This window comes from Nasonia vitripennis, chromosome 2 (genome assembly GCF_009193385.2).
Source record: "Nasonia vitripennis strain AsymCx chromosome 2, Nvit_psr_1.1, whole genome shotgun sequence".
Lineage (NCBI taxonomy): Eukaryota > Metazoa > Arthropoda > Insecta > Hymenoptera > Pteromalidae > Nasonia > Nasonia vitripennis.
In genome coordinates this window covers 30,569,154-30,596,729 of record NC_045758.1, presented here as the reverse complement: position 1 = coordinate 30,596,729, position 27,576 = coordinate 30,569,154, and the positions used below count along the sequence as shown (strand labels likewise).

Genomic DNA, 27,576 nt, shown 5'->3' with positions numbered 1-27,576 from the left:
TCTTTTTTCTTTTTAGTGGTATACCTCTGATAAATATACAAATTCTTCAATTATACAAAAATGAAAAATCAATTCAATTATCAAAACTTGTCGCTCTTACGAATAATCGCGAAAATTTCGTCCGACAATAATAATAAGAAGGAGAAGATACGAGCGAGGAATGCCTCGAAAATGAAAACCCAGTATACACACACATAGCGTGTGCCTTTACGATCCTTTCTCTCTCTCTCTCTCCGGAACGGAAGTCGCGTGTCGGCGGTAGGCCAAGCAACCCCCGGCAACCTTCTTTACACACCCCCAAGCATCGCTCACACACACACACACACACACACACACACAGTAAGGAGACGCATTTGCATAAGCTCCGGTGGAGGGGCTGGCTCCAGCGCAGGCTTTCCTTAACGAACGGCACACAGCGATTGGTCGAGACTGTGCATATCACGGCAGGCAGGACCTTCTGCGCGCGCCAGGCCGATCAGAAGCCGCTCGGACCGCGAGAGCCGAGCATCGAGAGCAAATCGTCTGGTGGTGTATTTTTTCGGCGATCCGAGTACACACCTACAGTCGCGGAAAGTGTCGCGCGGTAGAAGGAGCGCAAAATGTAGTGTCACGCATCAAAGCGAAGGAGCGCCGGATGATAAGAAGAAGAAGAAGAAGAAGAAGCGAGGATGAGCAGCAGCAAGAAGGGCGGCGGGAAGGAGGAGGGCAAGAAACGCGGAGCTGGAGCGGCCGTTAGCGGCGATGTCGGAGGCCCGTCCTCGAAGGAGGACAGTCCCGCTGGAGCCGGTGGACTGGCCGGCAAGGACGGAGAACCGGGTAGTGCCGGGGGCTCGGGCTCGGGTGCCGCCAGCAATGGGGCGCCGAGCGCCGAGCCCTCGCAGCCCGGGAGCAAGCCCGGCTCCGCGGGTGCGACGGCGAGGGAAGCGGCCCAGAGACTCCTCGGCGTCGCCACCCGCGGCGAGTGGACGGCCGCGGATCAGCTGCTCAAGACACTCGAGAAGGCCGTGCAGAGCGCCGGGGATGAGGCCAATCTCCAGCCTCTCGCCGGACTTGCCGATCCGGTAGGCTTATTTATTTTTTTGCGGCTTTCGTACTATTTCGTATACGGCAAGTGATCCGTGTAAAGTTTCGGAAGAACTCGTTAGCTATAGATAGCTGATTGTGTCAGAGGAGATGAATGAATTTCATTTTCGTAGGAGTTGTATGACGATAGGTGGCGCGCTCACGCTTTCCCATAACCCTCACCAAAACTTCCTCGCAGAATCGATAAACATAAAGATGTGTCTATGCATTTGTGCCGAAACTGCCTTCTCTAGAATGCTTGATGGACTACTCATGCTAAAATTTTGCTTCCTACTACTTCTTCTTCAATTATATAACAGCCAAGTTGGCGAAATTAGTTAAAATAGTTGGACATCGCTATACGTACAAGACAATCAACCAGAAGATTACGAGTATAAACGCCACTCGAAAAACCAAGAGAGCTTGAAATGACGTTCTCCTTCGACATTCAAGCTCTCGAGTGAAACCATAAAAGAATCGTTCCGGCTGCATTTCTCATGAATAATTATCCTCGAACCCCCCTCTCGTAAAATTAATCTCCATCAACGAAACCAAAAAAAAAAAAAAAAATCCAACAACTCCTCGATTTCTTCTCCACAGCAAACGGGCATGACACCCCTGATGTACGCAGTGAAAGACAACCGCACTGCCTTCCTCGATCGGATGATCGAGCTCGGCGCCGACGTCGGAGCGCGCAACCTCGTAAGTACATATCCTCCAGCCTCTAGTCGTATATCTCTCGAGAAAATCAGAGCCCTTGGCTGGCCGGCCAGGAATTTCAAAGTCGATCGAAAATTAACCGTAATATGAACCACCGCCAGCAGCAGCAACGCTATAGCTGTGTATAGTCAGCGCGAAGGAAAAAGCTCGAGGCGTAAGATTGCGTGAAGGAGGAGGGCCAAGGCCAAGGGGGTAGAAAGAGAGAGAGAGAGAGAGAGAGAGAGAGAGAAACTGCCGCTGGCTACTACTCGTGCGTTTATACATAAGAGCTTATATTATATAGAGGCGAGAACAAGTAGGCTACTGTGTACCAACGGCCAGTGGGACGAAAAACTGGCGCGCGATTACCGACGGTGATAACCGCGTCGTGCGCGTGACCTCGCTCGGGACTCCCCCTTTTTCTTGGCTCTTGATTTTTCTATAAGGCGCTTGTGTGTAGGAGGTGTTGCCGCTGCCGCTGGTCAGGGCTTGTTCACGCGATCGCGATCAAGCGCCGCTAGTTGGCTGCTGCTGTTATTATTATTGCGGATATGCTTCATTTCAATATCGCCGTTTCTTCTGTCGCTTTTTTAAGGAGCCGCTGCGATGAATCATCGTTTTTGGAATTTTTCGATAACTTAAAAAAATAATCAGATCAACTCGATTCGACGCTCCGGTAAGAAGCCTTTAACGCAAGCGCGCAATCTGGAAAAGCGTCGATAATCCGCTGAACTTTGGCGCGCCCCGCAACGGCCCCGATTATGCGATTTCGCAAATTGTCGACTAATAAAGCCTGATTGAAACGGCGCGCGCGCACGGTTAGCTAGAAAAAAAGAGCTACCATACGACGTTTATCATCCCTACGAGGTGCGGCTCAACGCGTATAACGCCGGGATTATATAGCTATAGTACTACACGTATTGTACACATAGTTAGGTAGTATTGGCCATTCATTACAGCGGCTGACCTCGATGATTGATTGCTCTTTCTGTGCCCCAATGCTCGAAAGAGAGAGAGAGAGAGAGAGAGAGAGAGAGAGAGAGAGAGAGAGAGAGAGAGAGAGAGAGAGAGAGATTTATACCAGTAGCTGTTTCCTGGAAGCATTTTATTATATTTGTAATGTACAGCGATTTTTTCTCTTTGTTTCTGCGAAAATCTGTAGGACAACTACAATGCCCTGCACATCTCGGCGATGTTCTCTCGGGAGGACGTCGTCAAACTTCTGCTTTCAAAACGCGGCGTCGATCCTTACGCACCAGGAGGAGTAAGTTATACTTTGCTTATTATTGTATGCCTTAGTGTGATTTTATGATATTATGGAGATTACCTATATTATATATGGCGGTCAGTCTTTCTTATAAATATAGCGTGTACCGAACATTTGACTACTTTGCTTTTCTGACACACTACTATACTGTAGTCTAAATCACCTTTTTGCCTAACGAGGAAGTAAGTATATCGTTAGAGAAACCTTTGTGTTTTTTCAGTTGGGTAGATTTTGAGACTTATTTTCTGTATATTGCAGGAAATTCCAAGACAGGTACATTAATCGCATGCGAATAGATTTTCCCTCGTATATACAATTAAGCACTCAGACGAATGAGATTTTTTAGTTTTTCTACCTCTCTCTAAGTGTCGTAGAATTCATTTACGTATAATTAGTCTCCTTTTTGTACATAACGTTATGGATTTCGTTACTCTCGATGCTGTGACTTATATATACACGAATTAATCGTATATAATCGAAAATATTATATAATGCAACGATGAATTTATTCTCTGCCAACGCGCGACAACGCAGCCCAGACAACAGACTGCAGTTCACCTCGTGGCATCACGACAAACGGGAACTGCAACGTCTATTCTTCGAGTTCTTCTGGCTGCGGCAGGACGAGACATCCGTATGAAAGTGGATGGCGTAAGTTTCCGTACATTAACCACCTATACAATTATAAATACACAAAGCCTCGTAAAACTTCCGAATCAGCAATAACCAAACATGCCAAGCTGCAGCACAGCCTTAATTATACATCCAGACCGGCAATTTTCCAGCACGAAAATTCCACCCTAAAAAAAACCGAATCAACCCCATAGCCCGTAAACACCGTTATACCGGCCTATACACCTACAAGATGAAACATAGCGTCTAGGTCGATCGCGTGGCAGTCGGCTATCCAAAACTACGCTTCTCTCTCTCTCTCTCTCTCTCTCTCTCTCTCTCTCTCTCTCTCGCTCTCTTTCGCTGCTAAAGTTGAAATGGCGCTGAGATAGCAGCGCGCGGAGGATTTTATTTTCCCGCGCTCGCCTATGCGAGGGTTTCACAGCGACGAGTTCGTTTTAAAGGCGAACAGCGCAGAGAGGCAGTATAGGCGAACTCGCGTGACAGAGGGCTCGCGGCATCGCCGACTGGCACCGCCGCATAGGACTCTCTCTCTCTCTCTCTCTCTCTATGCCCATAATTTGTCTTTCTCTCTCGCTCGGCTCTGTGCGCCTGATGTATAGGTTTTCTTTTTCTTTGCCTTATGCTCGGCTTGCTGGGGATTTGACTGAGTCGTGGAATGCTCGGATGATTGGAAAAACAACGAGGGAAGGGGGCTGATGGGTTTGCGAGGAAACCGGAGGTGGATCGGTTGGTCTTTTGGGGGTAATTGTAGGGAAGGTCGTTGCCTGACTGTACTCGGGATGTTTCTACTTCGGAGCGGGGCTTGTTGTTCGAAGCGTAATTACGGGAAGGTTCAAGCGTTTCAGAAATGTTGCTTGACAGATGTATAGGAGCTTTTTCTTTTTGCGGCAAAAAGAAAAAAAAAGATTCATCGTAAAAAGCACGAAAAGTTGTAATATTCCATGCAGCAAAAAGCGAAGCAACACGACACATCCCCACGATCGATCCCTCGCATTATATATATATAGATAAAACTTGCTGCAGCAATAATATCCCCCATCCCCTTCTCGAACAAAAAACGCCAGCTCTCTCACAGTCCAGTACCGAGCGCGAATAAGACATTTCCATGCAACGTCGTCGTCGTCGTCGTCGCGTCGCACGTGCAAACAAGCTCAGCTGCACGAAAAGCCTATAGCATCAGCACGTAGTATTACCGAAATCACTATCGAGGTGCACCTGTAATGGCACAGGAGCCGCATTTCGATCGCTTCGGAAATACATAACTCTCTTTCGTGGGCCGGAGCTGCGCACCAGAGCCAGTAGTAGTGCAGCCCGAGTTGGCCATCGATGCGGTAGTCCGCCTCGAGTTCCTTCTCTCTCGTCTGTTATGAGAGATAGACTCGTGGCTCGAGGTGATATAGAGTATCGAGAGCCGCCGCGATTACGGCTAATCGAGGTAAACATGCGCCGAGGACGAGGCTTCAGCCTACTTCCGAGGCTGCTGCGTTCCTCGTGGTCTCGGACTTTGTCTCGAAGAACAAGAGGATGGCCGGAGTCGCCAAGTACTGGAAGAGCTTCGCCAGAAGCGCCGCGGGAGAGGCTCGCGATGTGAGTGACGACGATTGGCAGGTGTATTTGGATGGGTTTGGTTATTGCTGATGAGATAGTCGACGGAGAAAGCAGAGAGGCAGAGTAAAGTAAACAAGACACGCGTGCGTTGCAGAAAGGTAAGATCCCGCTCCTGCTGGCCGTGGAGGCGGGCAACCAGTCGATGTGCAGGGAACTGCTGTCCCAGCAGGCCCCGGACCAGTTGAAGGCCACGACACCCACGGGCGACACGGCGCTACACTTGGCGGCGCGTCGCCGGGACGTCGATATGGTCAGGATTCTGGTCGACTATGGCGCCTCGGTCGATATGCAAAATGTGAGTTGCTTACATGCCTTATACATGTATATACGATTTCATTATTATTGTTATACGCGAAATCCGGGGCTCGAGCGAGTAATTGCATATGGATTTCGCCGGGCCTCGATTGGCTTTTGGAAAACGAAGCCTGTACTTTCGCGCTATGCGGAGGAAATTGTTTTCTCCATTTCCGAGGCCGAAGGCCGATTTAAAAAGCAAAGGATAATCCACGCAGGGCTCGGGACAAACGGCACTGCACATCGCGAGCGCCGAGGGCGACGAGACCCTCGTGAAGTACTTCTACGGAGTGCGAGCCTCGGCCGCGATAACGGACCATCTGGACCGGACGCCCATGCACTTGGCCGCGGAGAACGGACACGCATCGATAATCGAATTGTTAGCGGACAAATTCAAGGCCAGCATTTTCGAGCGGACGAAGGACGGCTCTACGCTGATGCACATAGCGTCGCTCAACGGACACTCGGAATGCGCGACGATGCTGTTCAAGAAGGGCGTCTATCTGCACATGCCGAACAAGAAGGGCGCCAGGTCGATACACACGGCTGCCAAGTACGGCCACGTGGGCATCATCAGCACGCTGTTGCAACGAGGAGAAAAGGTATAGGATTTTCTAATTACTTCGTAAAATTACTCGTTACGAAAAGCGACTGTAAAATTCAGGTCGACGCGACAACGAACGACAACTACACGGCCCTGCACATAGCCGTGGAGAGCGCGAAGCCTGCCGTTGTCGAGACTCTCTTGGGTTACGGTGCGGAGGTGCACGTCCGAGGTGGAAAACTTCGCGAGACGCCGCTTCACATAGCTGCCAGGGTCCCGGATGGCGACAGGTGCGCTCTGATGCTCCTCAAGTCTGGCGCCGGTCCGAACCTCGCGACCGACGACGGACAGACGCCCGTACACGTGGCCGCGAGCCATGGTAACCTTGCCACTTTGAAACTCCTGCTGGAAGACGGCGGCGATCCCATGTTCAAGTCCAAGGTGAGGCCGTTTCTTGGCAATTTCTTTCTTTTTTTTATTTTAAGACTCCTCGTGGAAATTAAATTATTCCAACGTCTCTCGTACCTTCCGATCTTGTATTCTTCAAGAGCCCGTGAGGTTTATCATTGAGTTTCGTACTTTTATCGTAGTTATAAGCCGTAGATTATTGCTTTTTATTATTCTTGATTGACTTTGAGGGCTTTTGAAGACGAAAGCGTAGTTTTATTTATAATTTATTCTCTATTCCTGTAAATATGTACATGTATTATGGATACACGAATCTGTGCTTGATGAGTAGACTAGTTGTCTAGTTGTGTGACAAAGTTTGAATAAATATTGCGCTGATCTACTTGTCAAGCTAACGATATTAATCTTCCCTGATGTAAATATCACTATAAATGTCACTCTTTTATTATACCTAAATCTATCTTCTCATCACAATAGACAACGAATTTAGGGTGATATACTTTACGATTAACAACACTATTCAATATTTTATAACATAACTCCGCGTCTTAGTGAAATATTAGTCTTTAACATAGATTTACTGTTTAATACACTTATTGAAGAGCACGACACAGGTACGTCTAAAAATGACGATAAACTATTATCTAAATGTGAGCATCTTGGAATGCGTCAATCGATCTTCTCGTGTAAAGAACGCATTGACGAGCGAGCTTTTTCTCTTTCTACTGCGTGCAAAAAGAGGCTTTGAATGGCCCCCGGGGAATGTCGGTGTACGCATCGTTTATCTCACCTTTAACATCTCATTAATATCGATTAGACCTTCACCGAGCGAATCCATCAATATTTCCGATGTCACTTTTCAATCACGCTCAGAACGATCTTCGCAATACTTTGCTGTACAAAAGTCGAACATTCCAACATGTAATAATCCATCGTCATTGTACATAATACCACGGCACCGTTGACAAACAAAAAGTACGATTTGCCAGGTTGTGCAAAAAAGCTTCGTTTACTTTGCCACCCGCTATTCGGCACTTTACGTGTGTAAAAGTCAAATTGATAGCTAGTTATAGCTAGCACTGAAAACCCTCTCTCGCCCACCTGCACCACAGCTTTTGAAGCCTCGCACGCCAAGCGCACCTCCATCGCTTACGATCGTACGACCCAAAAATAAACCTGTAAAAGATAAGAAAAATACCTGGACAACCCAACCTAGAACGGCGAGACGCCCCTCCACCTGGCCTGTCGCGGCTGCCGCGCGGACGTCGTGCGCCACCTGATCGAGTTTGTCAAGGAGAAGAAGGGCGTCGACGTGGCGACGAACTACGTCAACAGCCTGACCTTCGAGGGCGCGAGCGCCTTACACTATGCGGCGCAGATCGAACCTACAGAGGTCGTCGTAGAAGGGGACGACCGAGCTGTCGTACGTGCCCTCCTCGAGGGCGGCGCCGACGTCTCATTGCAGACCAAGCAGGCCCAGGAGTCTGCCTTCCACTACTGCGCTCTGGCCGGCAACAACGAGGTATTGTCGGAGATGATCGGCCACATGTCGGCGACGGAAGTGCAGAAGGCGCTAAACAGGCAGAGCGCCGTGGGATGGACACCCCTGCTTATAGCTGCGCACAGGGGACACATGGATATCGTGAAAAATCTCCTGGAGAACCATGCCAGGGTCGACGTTTTCGATCTCGAGGGAAGGTCAGCCCTGCATCTCGCCGCGGAACATGGGTACTTAGAGGTCAGTGTGCTATCAGCGATCTTTATGCGTCGGTGTGCTTTATGATCATAAATATGCAACTTCTTTTTTTTTTCGAGACGCCGGGCGTAGTTTTATGGTGGACCTTCGACAAGGTCAAGTACACTGGGTTTCGTGCGAAGCGATTTTTATAAATATCAAAAATGATTTGAATAAGAAACAAATTCTCGTACTCAGAAAATCACGAATTGTCCACGTAAGCGCAAGCGCGTATCAAGCTGACTTTGCATTTAACTACAAGCAGCGTAAATGCATATTACATTTAGCGTAATTTAAATACACATTACCAGATAAACGCGACCGCGCATAGCGGCTCGTTAAGCTTTCAGCAGAAAGCCGAAACTCTCTCGGGTCGATATTTTATCATGCACGCGCGAATTAGCATAATCAATCGGTCGCGGAAATCGCTCACATGCGTCAATGGCCAGCCGGAAAAAGAAAATAATTTCATTTGCATTCACCGTCGCCCGCACACGAAAGCCTCCACTACGCCGTTAATTAACGTATGTTGCGCGCAAAAATGCAATACACACACACACACACACAGGTATGCGACGCTCTCCTGGCGAACAAGGCCTTCATCAATTCCAAGTCGAGAGTCGGTCGAACGGCGCTACATTTGGCCGCGATGAACGGAAACACGCATCTGGTGAGGTTCCTGGTACAGGATCACCAGGCCGCCATAGACGTTCTCACGCTGAGGAAACAGACGCCGTTGCACTTGGCCGCTGGTGCCGGACAGCTGCAAGTTTGCAAATTGCTGCTAGATCTGGGGGCGAGCATAGATGCCACGGACGATCAGGGACAGAAGCCTATTCATGCCGCTGCGATGAACAACTATGCGGAGGTGGCACAACTGTTTCTGCAGAAGCATCCAAGTCTCGTGATGGCCTGTACGAAGGACGGGAACACCTGCGCTCACATAGCTGCCATGCAGGGTGGGTTTTTCGGTTTTAATGCAAATCTAGCTGGTGCGATGAACTGTAGCTGATGTTTGTTAGGGGGCTCTCAAAGTCGATAAAAAATTCAAATTCCTCGCATAGGATTGACCGATCGATAAACGAGTACGATCGGTAAAACAGTTTTGGGAGTAACGTCTGAGACCCCTTAAACTCCATCAGTTCAAAAATCGAGATTCTAGCGAATAAACTAAAAAAATCTTCAGGATCCGTCCGGGTGATCGAGGAACTGATGAAGTTCGACCGCAACGGAGTAATCACCGCGCGCAACAAGCTCACCGAAGCCACCCCCTTACAGCTCGCCGCCGAAGGCGGTCACGCGGAGGTCGTGAGAGCCTTGGTCAGAGCCGGTGCTTCCTGCGCCGAGGAAAACCGAGCCGGTTTCACGGCGGTGCATCTGGCCGCGCAACACGGACACGGACAGGTTCTCGACGTGATGATGCGATCCAGCCAGAGTCTCAGGATATCCAGCAAGAAACTCGGTGTCACGGCTCTACACGTCGCCGCCTACTTCGGTCAAGCCGGTGAGTACATCCGAGCTTTCTTTTATGTTTGCCTCAGGGCTTGCGCTATATTGCCGGTGAGCTTGACGAGGGTTTGTTATTCTTGGAAATTGGCCCTATAGCTAGTACACATATCTGATGTGGCGCGGCGATGACTCAGCGGAACAACGATGTAATATAAGCGACGTTCCGAATATACTTTAACGAGAGAATAATTGGGCTTGGACTGATTTTTACGGGGCTTGCGCTCTGATTGCTTCTGTAATTGTGAGCAGTTATACGCTGCGGTCGAAGACGCTACAATTGACGCCGAGAAAAATACTCTGTATACTTTCGCGGCAAACTGCTTATTTTTTCTTTCGAGCTATGTAAACGGAGCCCCTCTATATATATATATATATATATATATATATATATATATATATATATATATATATATATATATACACTGTATATAGGTAACTGCGCAGTTCGCCGAAGAAAAAAAATAGGCGCGCGGGAATTCAGGTCGCCCACCTCGCTGAACACGCTCGGGAGATTCGCCGGCCGGATAAACTGAAAATTCTTTCGAGATTCTCGTGTACGGGAGAAATTCTAAAAGAGCTTGAATCGTCCGCGAGGAGATTAAGAGTCCATATACGGCGCTTATTTTTATTTCTCCGTCAATCCGCGGCAATCTTTTCCGGCTTTAGTCGAGCGCGCGATAATGAACTCGAGATAAAAACCGGAGAGTCGTATATGGAAAGGAGGTTGCGACGGATGTAATTCACTAGGGCATTAGCACACTTAGATAGGCTAAAGTCCGAGATTTCGTTCTGTTGTGTTTTTTAGTTTCGCCACTTATTGCTTTCAAAGCGTGTAAGTGTAGCGATATCATACCGTGACTCGTCGATTTTTGAATCATTTTCGTAAACCCCCGCCGATTATCCAGGGGGTAAACAAATTCAAAGATGATGCAAGAGAGACGGTCAAAAGAAGGCGAAATGCAGAAAGCGCGCGATGAAGTGCGAGATTAGCGGACCTTGCGGCAAGGTCTCGCGCGTCAAGTGCTGGTGCACATATGAAGCATGTACACAACAGCGGCCGCGCAGGATATGAGTTTTATTATTCGCGCACTCAACGGCACGCGGCTGCGAGCGAAAGATCCTGACTCGAGATAAAACATTTTTCCCTGGCTATAGACGACGGAAAATTTCGATGTATTGTAACTTAAGTTTGCTGCTTGGAAATATACAAGCTTTGTTGTATATTTTTGGAAAATTGGAGCAAGCCGCACGGTTATACTCGTGTTTCGGAATCTTATGCTAATAAGTTGCGGAGTACAGCAGCAGATTTCGGTGGAAGACCGATAACGTGTGTCTGGGCCGCGGCGAAACGTTATCGGGATATTTATAGCACTGCAATGCTCGGTGATGGTCTTAGGCGGAGCTTTAGTTTCTAGAATTGAATTTTTCATCGGGGTTGAGGAAAGAAATTTATTCCTATCAAGTACAAAAGTCAACCCTAACGACAAATTTCTTTCATACAAGTACAGTAAAGCAAACAAAGAGTCATTTTGCAACAAAAGCAGTATAATGACAAATATTTATCGCTAAAACGCAGCATATGTCACTCAAAAAAGAATAGGAGATGAAAATTTAGGAACATTGCAACAAAAGAAGTACTGCCAGGCATAAATTTCACTGTTTCTTTTTCAATACCAATGCACGACATATTTCGCCCCAAAGAATAGAAGGTAATAAGTTAAACTCTGGTTGATTAGTCACATTATCCGCGTGTCTAACAATGATTTCAATTGCCTTCTTCTTCAAGTCATCCATTTGATACCTGTCTGCAAGTTCAAGAAATGGCAGAACATTTGTGCTGCTTACATTTCTACACATTGTTTTCTCACAGATGCTTTTCAGTCCATGCATTGCATATTTATCCGCTGCTACTGCTAGTCTACAAGCTATTGCATCAATGTTGTTAATCTTTCCAGTGTAAGCAAACCGAATCATTTCCATGAGTGTGTCATATGTAATATCTGTAATTTCCACAGTGTTGTTTTGCTTTTCCATCATGTTAGTATTGAACATAGCAGCAAATACGGGGCTACTCTTTGCGAGTATACATTTAAGCACTTTCATTGATATACCTTCTGAAACAAGAGACACGTCACTAAATTTACTGTCATTAATCAGATTCTCGTATTTGTCGATTTCTGCTAGTCGCTGTGAAACATTATCAGCTTTTTCTTCTGATATTGACTCCTTATCCACTTCTTTACTATTTTGCCAAGAAGTTATTTCACATGTGCATGCAATTATTATTCTCTCAACGTCCGTTTCTGCGTTTAGAATGAGTTTTCTTTCTATAAATTTGTTATACCCCCAATTGGTATTACTAAAGTTTTTGTTTTTAAATGTTACTGTGTGTACAGTTTCACCTTTACTATTAAGAATATCAAAAGTAATATCAGCTGTTATCTCTCCTTCAACATATAGGAAGAGTGACAAAAAATCTTTGCACTCTTCCATTACACCTTTTGGGTACAACCTTAGATAGAACTGAATATTTCTGTTGGCATTCGTTGTTGTAAATATCGGCGATTGCAAATATGTCCCAACACTTTCGCAGCCGATACAAAAGTTGTCAATGACCCACTTAAATTTTGGTGATACTGCGATAACTTCTCCAACAGCATTTGGAGCCATGTTTTATCTAGCACTTGGGGATATTATATCAAGCCACGAGAAACGAGTCCTTCGAGACCAAGAGGATTGTGCCCGAAGATTCTGTTGTCACAAATTCCCTTATGAAATCCTTGTGTCTAGTCAGTGCTTGAGCGAGAAAGTTAACCTCAAAATCTAATTATCAAACTCTGTAAAATTTTTGATGTCAATAAACATGTATGGCGACAAGTATAAAATAATCTTATACATGAACTGAAATTACTTACACTCAAGGTACAAACTGAATGCCGTCTGACCAAGTGATCACAAAGTGCCGGTGCAGAATCAAACAACGGAAACAATGGATCTGAAAAAGATCGGTACCTATTTAGTAGGAATGTTAACATGCAAGCTCGGCCCAGAGGGCGTCTTGGTTCCCAGCCCCAAACCCGCGTTATATGTATATCTATGTATATGCTCACGGACACGCTCTTGCATGAGTGAGTTAGGTCACGTGATACACACACACACACACACACAGAAGAGGGTGTCCGTGAGCATATATATAGATATACATTTAACACGGGTTTGGGGCCTGGGAACCAAGACGCCCTCTAGGCCGAGCTTCCATGTTAACATTCCTAATTCGCTGTGAGCATATAATTGCGACTGTTGCGCCCCCGATAAAAATAGTTCGAGCGGCCGCCGTGGTCGCGATTGGTTTCTCTCTCTAAGACCCTGTGTAAAATTGACATCAGCGCCAGCCCTCCCCTCCAACGAGACGCACACAGCGAATACACCCAATTGGTAATATAACAACATGGCGGCTGAGCGTAATAAAACATACAGGATTGTATATCTATATATGCCAAAATTTTACTGTCATGGCGGCTGAGCTAGTGGTAAAAAAAATACATGCGATTGTACATCTATATCGTGTAGTGTTATATTTAACTCACAGAAATTCGAATACCAAGAGGATGCGCTCTGCGCTAAAGCGATTCGCATAGTATTTGGGGGCCAATCGTTTTTACTTTATCAACTATGAGATATATATATATATATATATATATATATATATATATATATATATATATATATATATATATATATATATATATATATATATATATATATATATATATATATATATATATATAATATATATATATATATATATATATATATATATATATATATATATATATATATATATATATATATATATATATACGCATTTCAAAACGTTTGGAAGTTTTATTTTGAAAAGGTTTTGTACTAAAGATACACACACACACACATATATATACTTTGCTAGTACACACTTGTGTGCCTTTATTGCTTTCCCTTCTGAAATCAGCGATACATCGCTAAATTTATCGTCATCGATAAGAGCTTCGTATTTGTCGACTAATTCAGCGAATCATTGCAAAACGTGCTCTTCTTCTTCTTCTTTTTTTTTACCAACGATAACTTCTTATCCGTATTCTTTAGATCTATGTGGAACGCACTTGTTATTTTATCGTAATCAGCGTCCTCGAACAAAGGGATCTTACGCGTATCAGATTTTCCGGGACGTTACGAATACATTCTGCCGGGTCTGAGATGGACGTTTTTTATATGACCCTTGGAAATAGCTGGAACATTATTACTCCGTCTTCTTCCTTCAATATCTTTTCACTTTACAGTAAAAGACAACGCACATTCATTCACCTTTACTATTGAGGATTTGGATAGTAGCAACTATATACTGTACACGTTTTACGAGCGTGCATCGTTCCTCTCGGATACAACGAAAAGTACGTGTGAATATCGGCGATTTCAAACAGTCTCCAAAGTAGCTGCCGCATTGTGAAAAGTTATCGATTATCTACGCGCGAAATGTCAGCAGATAATATGAAATCATCGAACGAATAAGATAAGATTAGATTGGTGTGTGTCCCTTCGTATACACCTGTATCCTTCTAGTTTCTATAGTTAGTGGATTTTCACCCACCAAATCACATTTTCTTTGTTTTTACTATTATACATAGTGGGAAAACAGTTCGTTTTACATTTTGTGGGCGCGTTTTTTTTATAATGCCAATGTTAATTTACGCGACCATTTGCTCCCAACTTCTGCAAAATTGAGGGCTTTTATGACTTAAAAAAATTACAGGACGTAGATGCCGGTACAATCTTTGCGCGGAATTGAGCTGGACAGCGTTTGTCAACAGACTCCCAAGGGAAAAGGATACTTAAAATATACTTTCCAGATATGTTAAATATTTTGGGTTAAAGTTTAAAGTATTTTTTTCTCCAAGATCTCGTTGTCGCATGAGTCATAAAATCTTCCGTTTTTCCAAAAGTTGGGAGCAAGTAGTCGCGTAAATCAACATTGGTAGTATATCTATATATAAATGGTGTGGTAGCCCCTTAATGAATAATATTCTTTTTCTATGAGAGCATAAATTTATTTCTTAAATGCATACGAAAAAATGATTGCATTAGCATAATACAATGATATTAGTAAATTCATTTAATCCGATGCTTGTTTCAATACCAAAGCGCGACATATGTCGCGCAAGATGATTGCAGGTAACATGTTAAACTCCGGTATCTTAGTGACATCATCCGCGTTTTTAAGAACAAACGTCATTGCCATCTTCTTCAGCTTTTCCATACGGTATTTGTCTGCGAGCACGAAGCATGAAAGAACGTTGTCCAGGCTCAAATTTTTACACATCGTCTTCTCGCACATCTGCTGAAGCCCGTCCATGACGTATTTATCCGCTGCGGCTGCTAATCCATCGGCTATGGTATCGATGTTCTTAACCTTACCAGCGTAGACAAAGCGAATCATTTCCAGGAGAACGTCGTACTCTATATCTTCGATTTCCACGGTGTTATCCTGTTTTTCCTTCATATCCGCGTCAAACATGGCAGCGAATACTGGACTGCTCTTTGCGAGTATACACTTGTGTGCTCTTATTGCCTTTCCTTCTGAAATCAGCGATACATCGCTAAATTTATCGTCATCGATAAGAGCTTCGTATTTGTCGATCTCTGCAAGTCGTTGCAAAACGAACTCTTCTTCTTCTTCTTCTTCTTCTTCTTCTTCTTCTTCTACTGACGATACCTCCTCATCTGTATTTTTCTTATGATCTATTTGGCACGTAATTGTTATTTTATCGTCGTTAAGAATACCGCTCGCTGGGTCAAAGATGGATTTTCTCAATACAAACTGATCCAACCCCCAGCCTTTTTCATCGAATATGCTTTTCCTCGTAGTGAAAGACGACGCTTTTTCGCCTCTGCTATTGAGGATCTGTAAAGTAGCGACTGCTGTGCACGCTTTACGAGCGCACAGGAAGAGCGAAACGTAATCTTTGCACTTTTTGGTCGTTCCTTTCGGATACAAAGCGAGGTACCACTGAATACTGCTGTTGCCACTGGTTGTCGTGAATGTCGGCGACCTCAAAACGTCCCCAACGTAGCTGCCGCATTGAGAAAAGTTATCGATGAGCCACTTGAATTTCGACTCAACACTGTTGACTTTCCCTGCACTAGTACCAAACTCGCGCATAGTTTTACCTATAGCGCTCTCGTGCACTCTGATCCACGAGTCAGGTGTCTTTTGATTATTACTCATAGGCCGACCGTCTACTGACCAAGTGACCGCATACGAAACGCAAGCAGAGCTGAATTCATCCAACAGATAAGATTAGTTTAGATTAGAATGATAGCGTTTTTTGAAAAATTGTTAAATCGCAAATTATTGAGTTGTCGGAAAGATCGCCTCGCACTGCCACTTCTGAGAAAAGGAACGAATGTTACTGCAATCAACATAAACCAAACGCTATAGCGACTCCTAGTCTCCCAGCCCCATCACTCCTTAGTCCTTCGATCAATATATAAGCTTTCTCAGCTCACGCATACAACCACACGCTCGATATAATACATTCCAGACACGGTACGAGAACTGCTGACCCACGTGCCGGGCACCGTCAAGTCCGAACCTCCAACCGGCGGTTCTCTCGTCGGGGAACTCGGCAACGAGTCCGGCATGACACCCCTTCACCTCGCCGCTTATTCAGGCAACGAGAACGTCGTCAGGCTGCTCTTGAACTCTGCCGGCGTGCAGGTAAGACATGCTTCCGTTTCTTTGAACGAGACCTTACGTGAATCATTATATCTCGGAGTTAAAAATTAATCGCGAGCCTTTGTACGTATATAAGCAACGGTAATGAACTTGGCTCGTTATGTAGTTACAGAGATCGTTTCGTGTCGCTACATTACCGATTTTTTCGATCGCTAGAAAAATGCTCTCTGTATCTCGACACAGGTCGAAGCCGCGACGACTGAAAACGGCTTCAACCCCTTGCACTTGGCCTGTTTCGGTGGTCACATAACGGTGGTCGGCCTGCTGCTGAGCAGATCAGCCGAGCTCCTCCACAGCTCGGATCGTTACGGGAAAACGGGCCTCCACATCGCCGCGACTCACGGCCACTATCAGATGGTCGAGGTTCTGCTTGGCCAAGGCGCCGAGATCAACGCTACCGACAAGAACGGCTGGACGCCACTGCACTGCGCGGCTCGTGCTGGACACCTCGACGTCGTCCAGCTGCTGGTGCAAAGCGGTGCCTCGCCCAAGAGCGAGACGAATCTCGGAAGCGCTCCGATCTGGTTCGCCGCTTCCGAGGGACACAACGACGTGCTCAAGTATCTCATGGAGAAGGAACACGACACTTACGCGCTCATGGAGGACAGGAGGGTAAGTCCTGAGACTCTGTTTTTTTTTTTTTTTTTTTTTTTTTTGGAGGGAGTATCGACCGAACGGGATATCTGGGGTAATGAGGCGGTGGCAGTATGCATTCGGTTCTTCGACGTACCAGTGAAAAAGTGACCGAGATCTGGGGGGCCGATCTCAATTGGCGCTGCATTTCGGGAAATCGAGTTCGTTCGAGCGATCGAACGATCGAAGAAAGGATTGTACTGCGCTGGAATTTTCCACTCGTCTGTTCTAAATTTAGTACGTCGCTTTATTGCACGATGCTATTTATCCTCACCTCGTAAATTAATTATGCAGCGCAGCGCGAAATTAGCATACGCGTAGAATGCAAATCCGGTGCGTAGCCTACTATCTCTGACGCTCACAGTCGTAGCAACTCTCTGTCGTGTCATCGTATAAAACAATATCCTCCGAACAACCCAATCGCACATCTTCCCCCAATAAAGGAATCATCGCCTTCGCAGAGATTCAAGTCAAAAGAATGCGTCTCTCTCCGCGTATACGAAAGGCGCATCGGCGAGTCTCCGAACTAGCTTCGGCTCTAATCTCGCTGTCCGGGTAGGCCGAGGGAATAAATCCCGGAGTTAACGTTCCTCGATCACGCGATCTCGGTCTCTCTCTATCCAACGACGCTTCCCAAGAAATCGACGCGCGCCGCGACTCCCCGCAAGCCACATGTACACGCGCGCGCATTGTGTCCTTGCTTTCGGCAATAAATCACTCGAGAGCAAACGTGTATGTGTGAGGGTGTGTATAACTCAGCTCGACATGATATTCGACGACGAGGTAGTATTTCGTTCGACGGTTTTTTTGTCGCAGTTCGTCTACAACATGATGGTGTGCAGCAAGAGCCACAACAACAAGCCGATCGAGGAGTTTGTCCTGGTTTCGCCGGCGCCCGTCGATACCGCCGCGAAGCTCTCCAACATATACATGAAGCTCTCGGAGAAGGAGAAGGAACGAGCGAAAGACTTGATCGCCGCTGGTACGAGAGCTTTTTCCTTTTGTTTAATAGGTACGAGTTTAAAAATTGTCAAATACCTGTATACAGGCAAGCAGTGCGAAGCGATGGCGACGGAGCTGCTGGCACTGGCCGCGGGAGCGGATTCAGCCGGTCGGATCCTCACCTCGATGGACCGGCGCAACGTCGAGTTTCTCGACGTCCTCATCGAGAACGAGCAGAAGGAAGTCATAGCCCACACGGTGGTCCAGAGGTACCTCCAGGAACTCTGGCGGGGCAGCCTGAATTGGAACGGGTTTCGCACGATCCTCCTGTTCATCGTCTTCGTCATCTGTCCGCCGGTCTGGATGGTCTTCGCCCTGCCGCTTGGCCACAAGTACAACAACGTCCCCATCATCAAGTTCATGGCCTACCTCACGTCCCACATCTACCTCATGGTGTTCCTCGCGCTCGTCGGCATCCTGCCCATCTACCCGGTGACTGTTATGCTTCATTTTCATCGATCCATTGCGTCGGCATGGAAATTTACGAACCTTTGGTGTACAGGTGAACCGCGAACCCCTGACCCCGTACTGGTACGAGTGGTGTCTCCTGGTGATGCTCTCCGGTCTGCTGCTCTTCGAGCTGACGAACCCGAGCGACAAGAGCGGACTGGGTTGGATCAAACTGGCGGTTCTGCTCTTCGGAATCTGCGGTGTCTTCGTTCATCTGCTGGGCCAGAGTGGACTCGTCAAGAAGAACGACTGGGGCACTCTGCTCTACATCAGGAATCAGTTCTTCGCCCTCAGCTTCCTACTGGCTTGCGTTCAGATTCTGGACTTCCTGTCGTTTCATCATCTCTTCGGCCCCTGGGCCATCATCATCGGTAATCTCATGAAGGATCTGGCCAGGTTCTTGGCCGTCTTGGCGATATTCGTCTTTGGATTCTCCATGCACTTCGTCGCGCTGAATCAGGCCTTCAAGGAGGGCAAGCAGAAGGACACGAACAAGAGGCCTGCCTTCTCCGATGGTAAGTTCGGTGGTTTGGCTTTCAGGATTTTTATTTATACGTATACGTGTGTTTCATTTACTATTGGGCAGAACTTTTTTTTCAAATTTTTTTTCGCGTCCACTTTTATCTGCTGTCATTTTAAGGTTGTCTTTAATATAATTTCTACTTGTTGTAGGAATCTATGTATGTTTTTTAAACTCTCGAACTTTCTATCTCTTTAATTTATCTGCTAACATAGTCAGAGTTATTTGAATTTGATCGCTGTGTACAAAAGACTGTAAATCTTTTATCAAGTCCGTGGGTGGTTGAAAAATTTTCTGTGTTAAATTCTCTACTGTCAAATTTTTTTTTTATTTTTCTACTCGAACACGTTTTTCAATCACACAACAAGCTGATTTTGATTTTTACCACGTGAAAACTTTTCCACCACAAATATGCTCCGATATATTTTTACTTTTTTGGAACCATACGTATAATTTTGCATTTTTGATTTTGACATTTTGACCCCACCATCGAAAAAACGAGCGACGAAATTTCATAACGTTTGCCAATATGTTTTTTGTGTTTTGAACGAAAGGCTTGAATCCCAAGAAGGGGAAGCGCCCAGGTAATTGTATCAAACATATTCATACAAGCATAATTAAGATATAGGAGATAAGAATGATTTTCAACCACCCTCTAGTTTAGATCTAGCTAGAGCCCAAAAATAGCTTTTACATAAAAGAGCATAATACATATAGTTTACAGAAAAACTAACTGCATATTTATATAACCATATATATATGTATACCTGTAAATAGCAGCTCAGCGTAGAAAGAAAAAAAAGCAAAAAATTATAATGTACAAAGAATAAGAAAAAGAACCACGTCTCTCTCCCCCGCAGTATAATACGCATCATATAGCATATTATAGAGAAAGAGAAGCCATGAAAATAAAGAGTTTTGATAATTGCTCAATGTTAGAAATGGTGGCGCAAAATTTAACCGAGTGGGAAATGATTGACATTCCGCCACCGCAGCCGGTCGTGCCGCACCGCCGCTTCGGACGCTACAAGAAAAAGAACGAATGTTGCGACGAAAGCTCCCGAGATTGTAAGTCTTGACCAAACGCACACCTCTCGTCGCCGGCATCCTAGAGCCGAAATGAGAAACTAAAAAAATTAACAACTATATAATCCACTATATTATGTTTTCGTGCCAGTGTGTTTTGAGAATCGCCAAAAAAAAATATCCACGTGAGAAATCACGTTCCACGAAACGCGATTCTCAAGCTTTCAAGCTCGTCGATGTCGTCTCTGTCTTATCTGTGTGTGTGTGTGTCCTGTCTCGCATAATTTATACCTATACCAATGCATCTTGGCCGATATTCTGTGCAGTCCGCCCGCCGCCGCCAAACAAAGCATACCCACGTGCAGCCGTCCTTATACAACTCTATACCTGACGTTTGTGTGTGTGTGTCTCGTTGCGCCACGTAATTATTTTCCATTGCCTCTACAGCAGTCCGCCTACACATGCTCACGCGCGCGCGCGCGCGCGTGTGTGTGTCCACGTGGATTTATTGCCTCTTTTGCGTTGACATATAACGACGCGGAGATTGAGAGAAGTCCAGGACGTGGTTTTTGCATTTTCCGATTGTTTTTATCTCACAAGGATCTGGATCGATGTGCGTTTTTTTTTTGTTTTTGAACAATTTTTGCAGACTACTTCACACTATATACGACGATACAATATCCTTTCGATTTATCCTATTCCCGTAACTCTCGCAGCTAATGTCCCCGAAGGCGCTTGCATAATGTTACTTACGCTGCAGCAGCGATCGCAATTACATGATATGTGTGTGTCTCCTAATTCCCCGCAAGCAGTTAAAAAAAAAAAAGCGCGCGCAGAGGAGGTGGGTTCGTTAGATTCTTGCATGTCCATCATCATAGCATAACATGTTACCTGAAATTTTTTCCCTGATCCGCGCAGCGCAGAGCAAGTTTTTGATTTTTTCCCCTGTGAATTGTCCAGCAGAAGACGACCTCCGCCGAATCGAGAAGAAGAAGAAGAAACTTCGGAGCTTAAATTTTTGCAAAGAAAAAACTAAACGAACGAACCTATGTGCCGTTGCTACACCCTGTGTTGTCGTCACGTTTATGCATCGCTGTGGCCAATGAGATCGATGTGTGCAGCTGCAAAACAAAGTTCTGGAATGCGCGCACTTTTTACGAACGAATATTATATTTACAATACATGCAATACCAAAAAGCGCACCAATACAAGTGCACCGGAATACGAGTGAGCAAGTTCGCAGGCTCTTTTCGAGCGGACACGTTGAACAGGCCGTTGTGTCTGTGGATAAAAAACGCTCGTAAAAGAGCCTCGAACGACGCGTCGCAAACTGTCGTGACTGACTATATGCGGATTTACAAAATGTGAACGTGAACGGCATGAGTTTAGGCAGCATCGCAGCAATGTTACTGAAAACAGCCAAAAGTGCAATGACATACAACCCAGAAGTTCGAACACGATATATTAATACGAAGCAAAAGCCAAACATACAATAAAGCATGCCAACGCTGCGCAACCACTCGCTCGATCCACTAAAAAGCATGATAGCATGAAACCGCAATACAATTTATAACTAATATACATCCCGCATACGCATTACGAACAACAGTTACTACATAGTCGTCAAACAACAACAACAACAACAACAACAACAATCATCACACGACACAGCGCATCAGTAGTGTTAAAAACGCCGCAGCCGCCTCTTAGATGATCCCTATAGTGCCGCAGCCGCTGATGCCAGTTAAAGCCGATGTTAAAAAATATGTTATTGCCACCTAAGTATATGCGATTAGACACCTAGAGAGAATTATATAAGTGAGATAAGTAGTGCAAAGAGCAATACAAGCAAGCTAAATAGTTGGAACATGAGTTAGAGAGAGCCTGGTGCACTGGTTGCAGTGAAAATGAATCCGGTGCTCGCGTTCGAGTACCTCTTCTTCGCGGTCTTCGGTCAGACGACTCACAGCGAGCTCAAAGTCGAGCAGAACCAGCCCGAGTGGACCTCGAGCCTCTTTAAGCTCGCTTTTGGCGTCTACATGCTCGTCTCGGTTGTCGTGCTCATCAATCTGCTCATTGCCATGATGAGCGACACCTACCAGAGGATCCAGGCCCAGTCCGATATCGAGTGGAAGTACGGCTTGAGTAAGCTTATTAGGAATATGCACAGGTAAGACGCGCAGTACATGTAGCATTAGATATTTTGTGCTAGTTATCATTCGGTAATTTTGGGATCATCGTCATTTTTGACACTATGCACGTGTTACATCTTGGAGATTTTTTTAAGTGCATTTTTGTAATTTGGGTATATTGATTGCACACGTATTCACAATCTTGGAGATTTTCGAAGTGCGTCGAAATTTGGCGGGTATTTTTGTACAGTAGATCGTTATCACGCAGAAAAGCTTACTCATTCATTTTCCAAAATCACCGCGTCAAAAACAAAAGAACCAACGAATCGAACTCCAAAAATCGACCATCTCCCGAAGACGTATCGTCAAAAACAGCAACAACAACAACAACTTTTCCAGAACGACGACAGCCCCGTCCCCGCTGAACCTCTTCACCACCTGGATCGTCTACTTCATCAAGCAGTGCAAGCAGCGCACGGCCAGTAAAAAGCGGCCCTCGCTCGTCCACATGATGGGCCTGCAGCGAGCGGGTCGCATGTCGCCTCGCTCGAAAATGGGCGCCAAATGGCTGTCCAAAGTGAAAAAGGGCGGGGGCCAAGTTCGGCCGAACAAGGACAGCGTGACCCTCTCGGTGATGCACCTGAGTCCGCTGGGTAGTCAGCTGTCGTTCAACAGCGCCACGAGGATCGAGAACGTGGTCGACTGGGACGCCATCAGGAAGAAGTATCTGGCGTTGACGGGCAACGAGCCGGAGAAGGAGCCCGAGAAGGAGGAGAAGGACAGCGAGGAGGACAAGGAGGAGGACCATCAGCAGGCCAACAACAACAGCGCGTTTGGAACGCCATCTGGACAGTCGTCCAATCCGCCGATCTAGGAGATCCGATGATCGAGAGGCACCTATATCTTTGTTACACATACCTTACGTATAGTTCCGCGCGCGTAGTGTCAATTAGGTGTTTGTCGAATGGCTGATTTGTAGTTCAGAGACACGAGAATCGATGACAAAAGTAGTAGGATATAGTGCGCGTCTCGAGAGCTTGACGAGCGAATATGCGAGATGTTTGTAGGAGGATGAGGCGCAGGACGATGACACACGACTCGACGAGATACTCCCCCTCACTTCCCTGAGCGTAATTTAAGATTAGAGTAAGTACGTTCTGGGTATGAAGGAACGATTATTATACTTTTCACTTTTCATACATAGATACGTAGGAATGAGAAGACTGTGTGTGCCTGATGTTTAGAGAAGGATCATGTCGTGTGACTTGTTGCACCCGGATGACGTTTTATGTCTTGTGAATTCATCATCAGCGATTTTAATCTGGCATGTGCGAGCAACGATTTTTCGTGCCTCACCTCTCGCTCGTTCACAAAACTCACCCGATATCACACGACGATTATGCTTTTTGCCCATTTATAGTGAGAGCTGCATTTTAGTCCGTTAACGATGAAAACAAATTACCTGTATAACAATCATATGCGAAAATTAAAAAAAAAACATATTTACGATCACCGACTAGACTATACTTTTATCCTGAAACAATCCTATGTAATAGATCACGTGCAAACGTACTTTTGAGCAATTTACTTATGCAAGACGTCTCGAGATGATCCCGTCGTGTCGCGTACGACGTTGCGCAATAAGCATACAATCACGCACTTGCACGAGTCGCGCGAGTTATTCTCGTCCACGAAAAGAGCGAAACACATGTCATCATCCATCATCTCTCTGCGTCGATAGATCGTGCGTTGGCCTGACAAATAGATGAATAGAACGAACGTGAATTTTTTTCAGATAATATCCATAGGATATGTCTTAGAGCTGGCCGTCACTTCTTCCATCATACCCTAAGCATGAACAATTTTTCTGCGATTTTTGCAACCACGAAACTTTTGACACGATTGATACAGGCCAAAGTTTTTGCGGTCCCGAGAGCGTTTTGATTTTCTTTTTCCTTAGTGACCCACATCACGAATCGATAGTGCCAAGGCATGAGATGAAAAAAAAAATGAATTCCGTGACAGAGCCTGAACTAGTCGGTAGCTTAAAATCTAGAGACAAAGGTAGACCCACACGTCCGATTGAAATTCCAGTGGAAATGTGGCCGCCCCAGGCGATCGAGTTGCTCTTCTTCGCGATCTTCGGCCAGACGACTCACGATGGCTTCAGGATCGTCCCAAGGGATAAACAGGCGCCCTGGACCATAGGAATGTTCAAGTTGGCTTTCGCCATATACATGTTGGTCTCGGTAGTCGTGCTCATCAATCTACTCATCGCCATGATGAGCGACACCTATCAGAGGATCCAGGCCCAGTCGGACATCGAGTGGAAGTACGGACTGAGCAAACTCATCAGGAATATGCACAGGTTGGGATGTGTGACGTCGTGTGTGCGATTGATTTTGATATTGCAATGTAGAGGTTGGGCTTCACCGAAGACACGTGTATCATGTACATACTGTGTTCACTCGTAGGTTTATCGTTGATGACACGTAGAATTGATGCTTGTATACTTGATGTAAAATAGCTGCTGATGATCACTGTATCGAGTAGATGTAGTACACCTGTAAAAAGTATTTTTGTAAGTAGTTATGTGCCGCTTGTGCGCGAGCATTCGTTTTATCAATACTTATTTGTTAGGTCTATACAATTATCTAGTATAAATAGTTCAAAATGATAAAACGAGCGTTCTCAAACACAGAAAGAAACAAAATTGTACAGTACAAAGCAACGAGCCAGCAATAACAACACCTCTTGTATTTCACGAAACCTAGAACGACAACAGCGCCATCACCGCTCAACCTGATCACCTCCTGGCTGACCTACCTCTTCCGTCTCTGCAAGAAGCGCAAACAGAAGAAGGACCGACCATCCCTCGTCAACATGATGGGTCTCCGTCAAGGCGGTCGACTCTCCGCTCGATCGAAAGCCGGCACCAAGTGGCTCTCGAAGGTCAAGAAAACCTCCCAGGTCGCTCACAAGGATAGCGTGACCTTATCGGTCATGCACCTGAGTCCACTGGGTAGCCAACTGTCTTTCGGCAACGCCACGAGGATCGAGAGCGTCGTCGACTGGGACGTGGTCAGACGAAAGTATCGCGAGCTTCAGGGCGAGGTATCCGACAAATCAGGGATGGACAGCAAGGACGATTCCGAGTCGGACTCGCAGCTGATGCCGGTTGACGATGCGTCGCCGAGCCTCGTCGGGAGCCAAGCGACCCTCATCGCCTCGACGTCTTAAGCACACAGGAGATGAAGAGATGTAGCCAAATTTCGTTTACTCGATGTTGTATTGTAAGATATGATCATGAGGGGATTGGATTGAGCCGCTCGCGACACGGTTAGTTTGTCCGTTGTATAATGGCTGTTGACTGTATATGACGTAGTCGTATGTGTGTGTGTGTGTGCGTACGTGTAACATATGTAACAATTGTAAAAAATACACTCACCGTAGGTTGTGCTGTTCTTATCCTATCTATGCGAGTCGATATACGATCAATGTCTTTGTAGTAGTACATACCTGTCTAATGTATCTGTATACCCTCTCTCTGTCGTGAATCCCCTGTATACGTCAATATTATCCGATGTATTTTTGCGTAGATAACGTACTTAACGTACCTGGCATGTTGGCACTGGATCATTGTATTTTTTTGTCTAGAGGCTTCCTCTTAGAGGAGTTAATGTACGAGCAGCTGCGTTTTTGTCACGACCCCCGCCAACACCCGACCTTGTGTTACTATCACCTTTTTTTCGTAGGAGAATCACCCTTTTCCCCACCCGCAACAACACCAACGTCGTGTACAAACATCTCTATGTCAGTATAACATGTTTTTTTTTTTTAAGTATAATATGTAGACTGTTGGTACTTTGCAATGGTCTTAGACCGAAAGCTCCACCGCAAGGTAGACATAAGTTTCACAAAATACACCTGTGATGTACCTATAGATTATGTTCGTAGATGGGCTGTTTCAGAGTCCGACGAGTCACTAACGAGAGAATATTCTTGCAGTAAACGTCAACTTTGTTACCATTACGGAGAACCTGTTTTTCGCTATTTTCGGACAAAAGGACACCGACGACTTCACGATTGCCCTACGGGAGAACACGCAGCCGGGCTGGACTTTATTTTTGTTCAAGGTTGAGCTTTTGTATACAGTCATTCGACGATACATGCGAATCTTAAGAACGTTTGAAATCACATTAAACATTTGCTTTTCAGATAACCTTTTCAGTTTACATGCTGGTAACCGTGATCGTACTGATAAATCTTCTGATTGCTATGATGAGCGATACCTACCAGACCATCCAAGCGCAGAGCGACATTGAGTGGAAGTACGGATTGAGCAAACTCATCAGGAACATGCAAAAGTGGGTCTCCTAATAACCTATCATCGTATGCGATTGATTTATGAAACAATATTCAATTCCACTTCTTTTTGTCAAGAACAACCATGGCACCAGTTCCCCTGAACCTGATCACGTCGTGGGCCCTTCACTTGCACAAGACCTGCAAAACCAGGCAGGAAACGAAGAAGCGAATGAGCGTCATGAATGGGTTCATAGGTCGGAGGCTTCCAAAAAGTCCTTTCGCACAAGTAAGGGCAAACAGCTTTTCTAATGAGAAAAAATCTACTCGTCTGACCAAAGCACAACATTGACAACTTAACGCAACCAGTCCAAACAAAAATAAAAACTTCTCAAATTTTCAGAACAATAAACTGCAGCCCATGAGTTCGGCAAGGGACGGCCTGGGAATTTCGCTACTGCAACCAAGTCCATTGGGCAGCCAGCTGTCGTTCCGTAACGCGCCCAACATCAACACCATCGTCGACTGGGACGTGGTGCGGCACAAGTACCGTGTCCGTTTTGGCGGAGAGGTCGAGAAACCGGCGAGCAGTTCTCCTCTCATCCTTGGCTCGGAGATTTCCACGTAAAAATCGATTAGTTTCATCCCTTCGGCAGCGCGATTTTTCTACGTAAAACTTTTGTATAAAAACAAAAGAAAATTCTACCGTACACTCGCACAGACACGCACAGACACGATTGTAGAGTTTCTATTAACGACGCGGCCTTTTCGATGCGGTTAGATATCACGAGGAAGCGTATTATATAAATACATAATAACTTACGTCAAGTTAAGTTTTTAATTTTCTATTACGTGTAAATGGTATAGACAGAGATAACGATGTGTAACGACGCGTGTACATAATGAAACGTACCAAAAGCTAATTATATACATACAAGTAAGAGACGTTAATTATTAAATAAAGATTTAAATAATAA

General features: G+C 45.5%; 4 protein-coding genes across 8 annotated transcripts; 3 read left to right on the top strand and 1 right to left on the bottom strand.

Moving 5' to 3' along the window:
• Positions 1-460: 460 nt before the first annotated feature.
• Positions 461-24,502, top strand: LOC100122337 (serine/threonine-protein phosphatase 6 regulatory ankyrin repeat subunit B). Of its 4 annotated transcripts, XR_004226814.2 has the most exons (20): positions 461-1,061; positions 1,663-1,764; positions 2,924-3,025; positions 3,563-3,679; positions 5,367-5,567; positions 5,785-6,168; positions 6,231-6,551; positions 7,121-7,132; positions 7,735-8,256; positions 8,822-9,212; positions 9,440-9,757; positions 16,338-16,513; positions 16,715-17,143; positions 17,981-18,146; positions 18,213-18,598; positions 18,669-19,131; positions 20,076-20,204; positions 22,065-22,332; positions 22,694-23,440; positions 24,389-24,502. XR_004226814.2 is itself a non-coding variant. In XM_031924463.2 (19 exons), exons 1-19 carry the CDS (start codon positions 669-671, stop codon positions 23,166-23,168), a joined length of 5,355 nt encoding a protein of 1,784 aa, XP_031780323.1. In that variant the 5' UTR covers positions 461-668; the 3' UTR covers positions 23,169-24,382. The 4 variants fall into 4 exon arrangements, 2 of the variants coding, with proteins under 2 accessions (XP_031780323.1, XP_031780324.1); XR_004226815.2 differs by lacking the exon at positions 7,121-7,132; XM_031924463.2 differs by lacking the exon at positions 24,389-24,502 and having other exon boundaries at positions 22,694-24,382.
• LOC100679279 (speckle-type POZ protein) lies at positions 11,198-21,672 on the bottom strand. 2 transcript variants are annotated; one of them, XM_008206118.4, is made up of 3 exons: positions 21,054-21,672; positions 12,678-12,757; positions 11,198-12,599 (listed from the first exon to the last, which is right to left on the bottom strand). In XM_008206118.4, the coding sequence occupies exon 3, from the start codon at positions 12,430-12,432 to the stop codon at positions 11,416-11,418; it is 1,017 nt and encodes a 338-aa protein (XP_008204340.1). In that variant the 5' UTR covers positions 12,433-12,599; positions 12,678-12,757; positions 21,054-21,672; the 3' UTR covers positions 11,198-11,415. The 2 variants fall into 2 exon arrangements, with proteins under 2 accessions (XP_008204340.1, XP_031780338.1); XM_031924478.2 differs by lacking the exon at positions 21,054-21,672 and adding an exon at positions 12,966-13,044.
• Positions 24,304-25,534, top strand: LOC100678571 (short transient receptor potential channel 4-like). Its single transcript, XM_016982049.2, has 2 exons — positions 24,304-24,662; positions 25,069-25,534. The coding sequence occupies exons 1-2, from the start codon at positions 24,304-24,306 to the stop codon at positions 25,532-25,534; spliced, it is 825 nt and encodes a 274-aa protein (XP_016837538.2).
• LOC100679251 (short transient receptor potential channel 4-like) lies at positions 25,368-27,576 on the top strand. The gene is made up of 5 exons (XM_003425812.5): positions 25,368-25,633; positions 26,303-26,430; positions 26,513-26,661; positions 26,738-26,888; positions 27,003-27,576. The coding sequence occupies exons 1-5, from the start codon at positions 25,546-25,548 to the stop codon at positions 27,225-27,227; spliced, it is 741 nt and encodes a 246-aa protein (XP_003425860.1). The 5' UTR covers positions 25,368-25,545; the 3' UTR covers positions 27,228-27,576.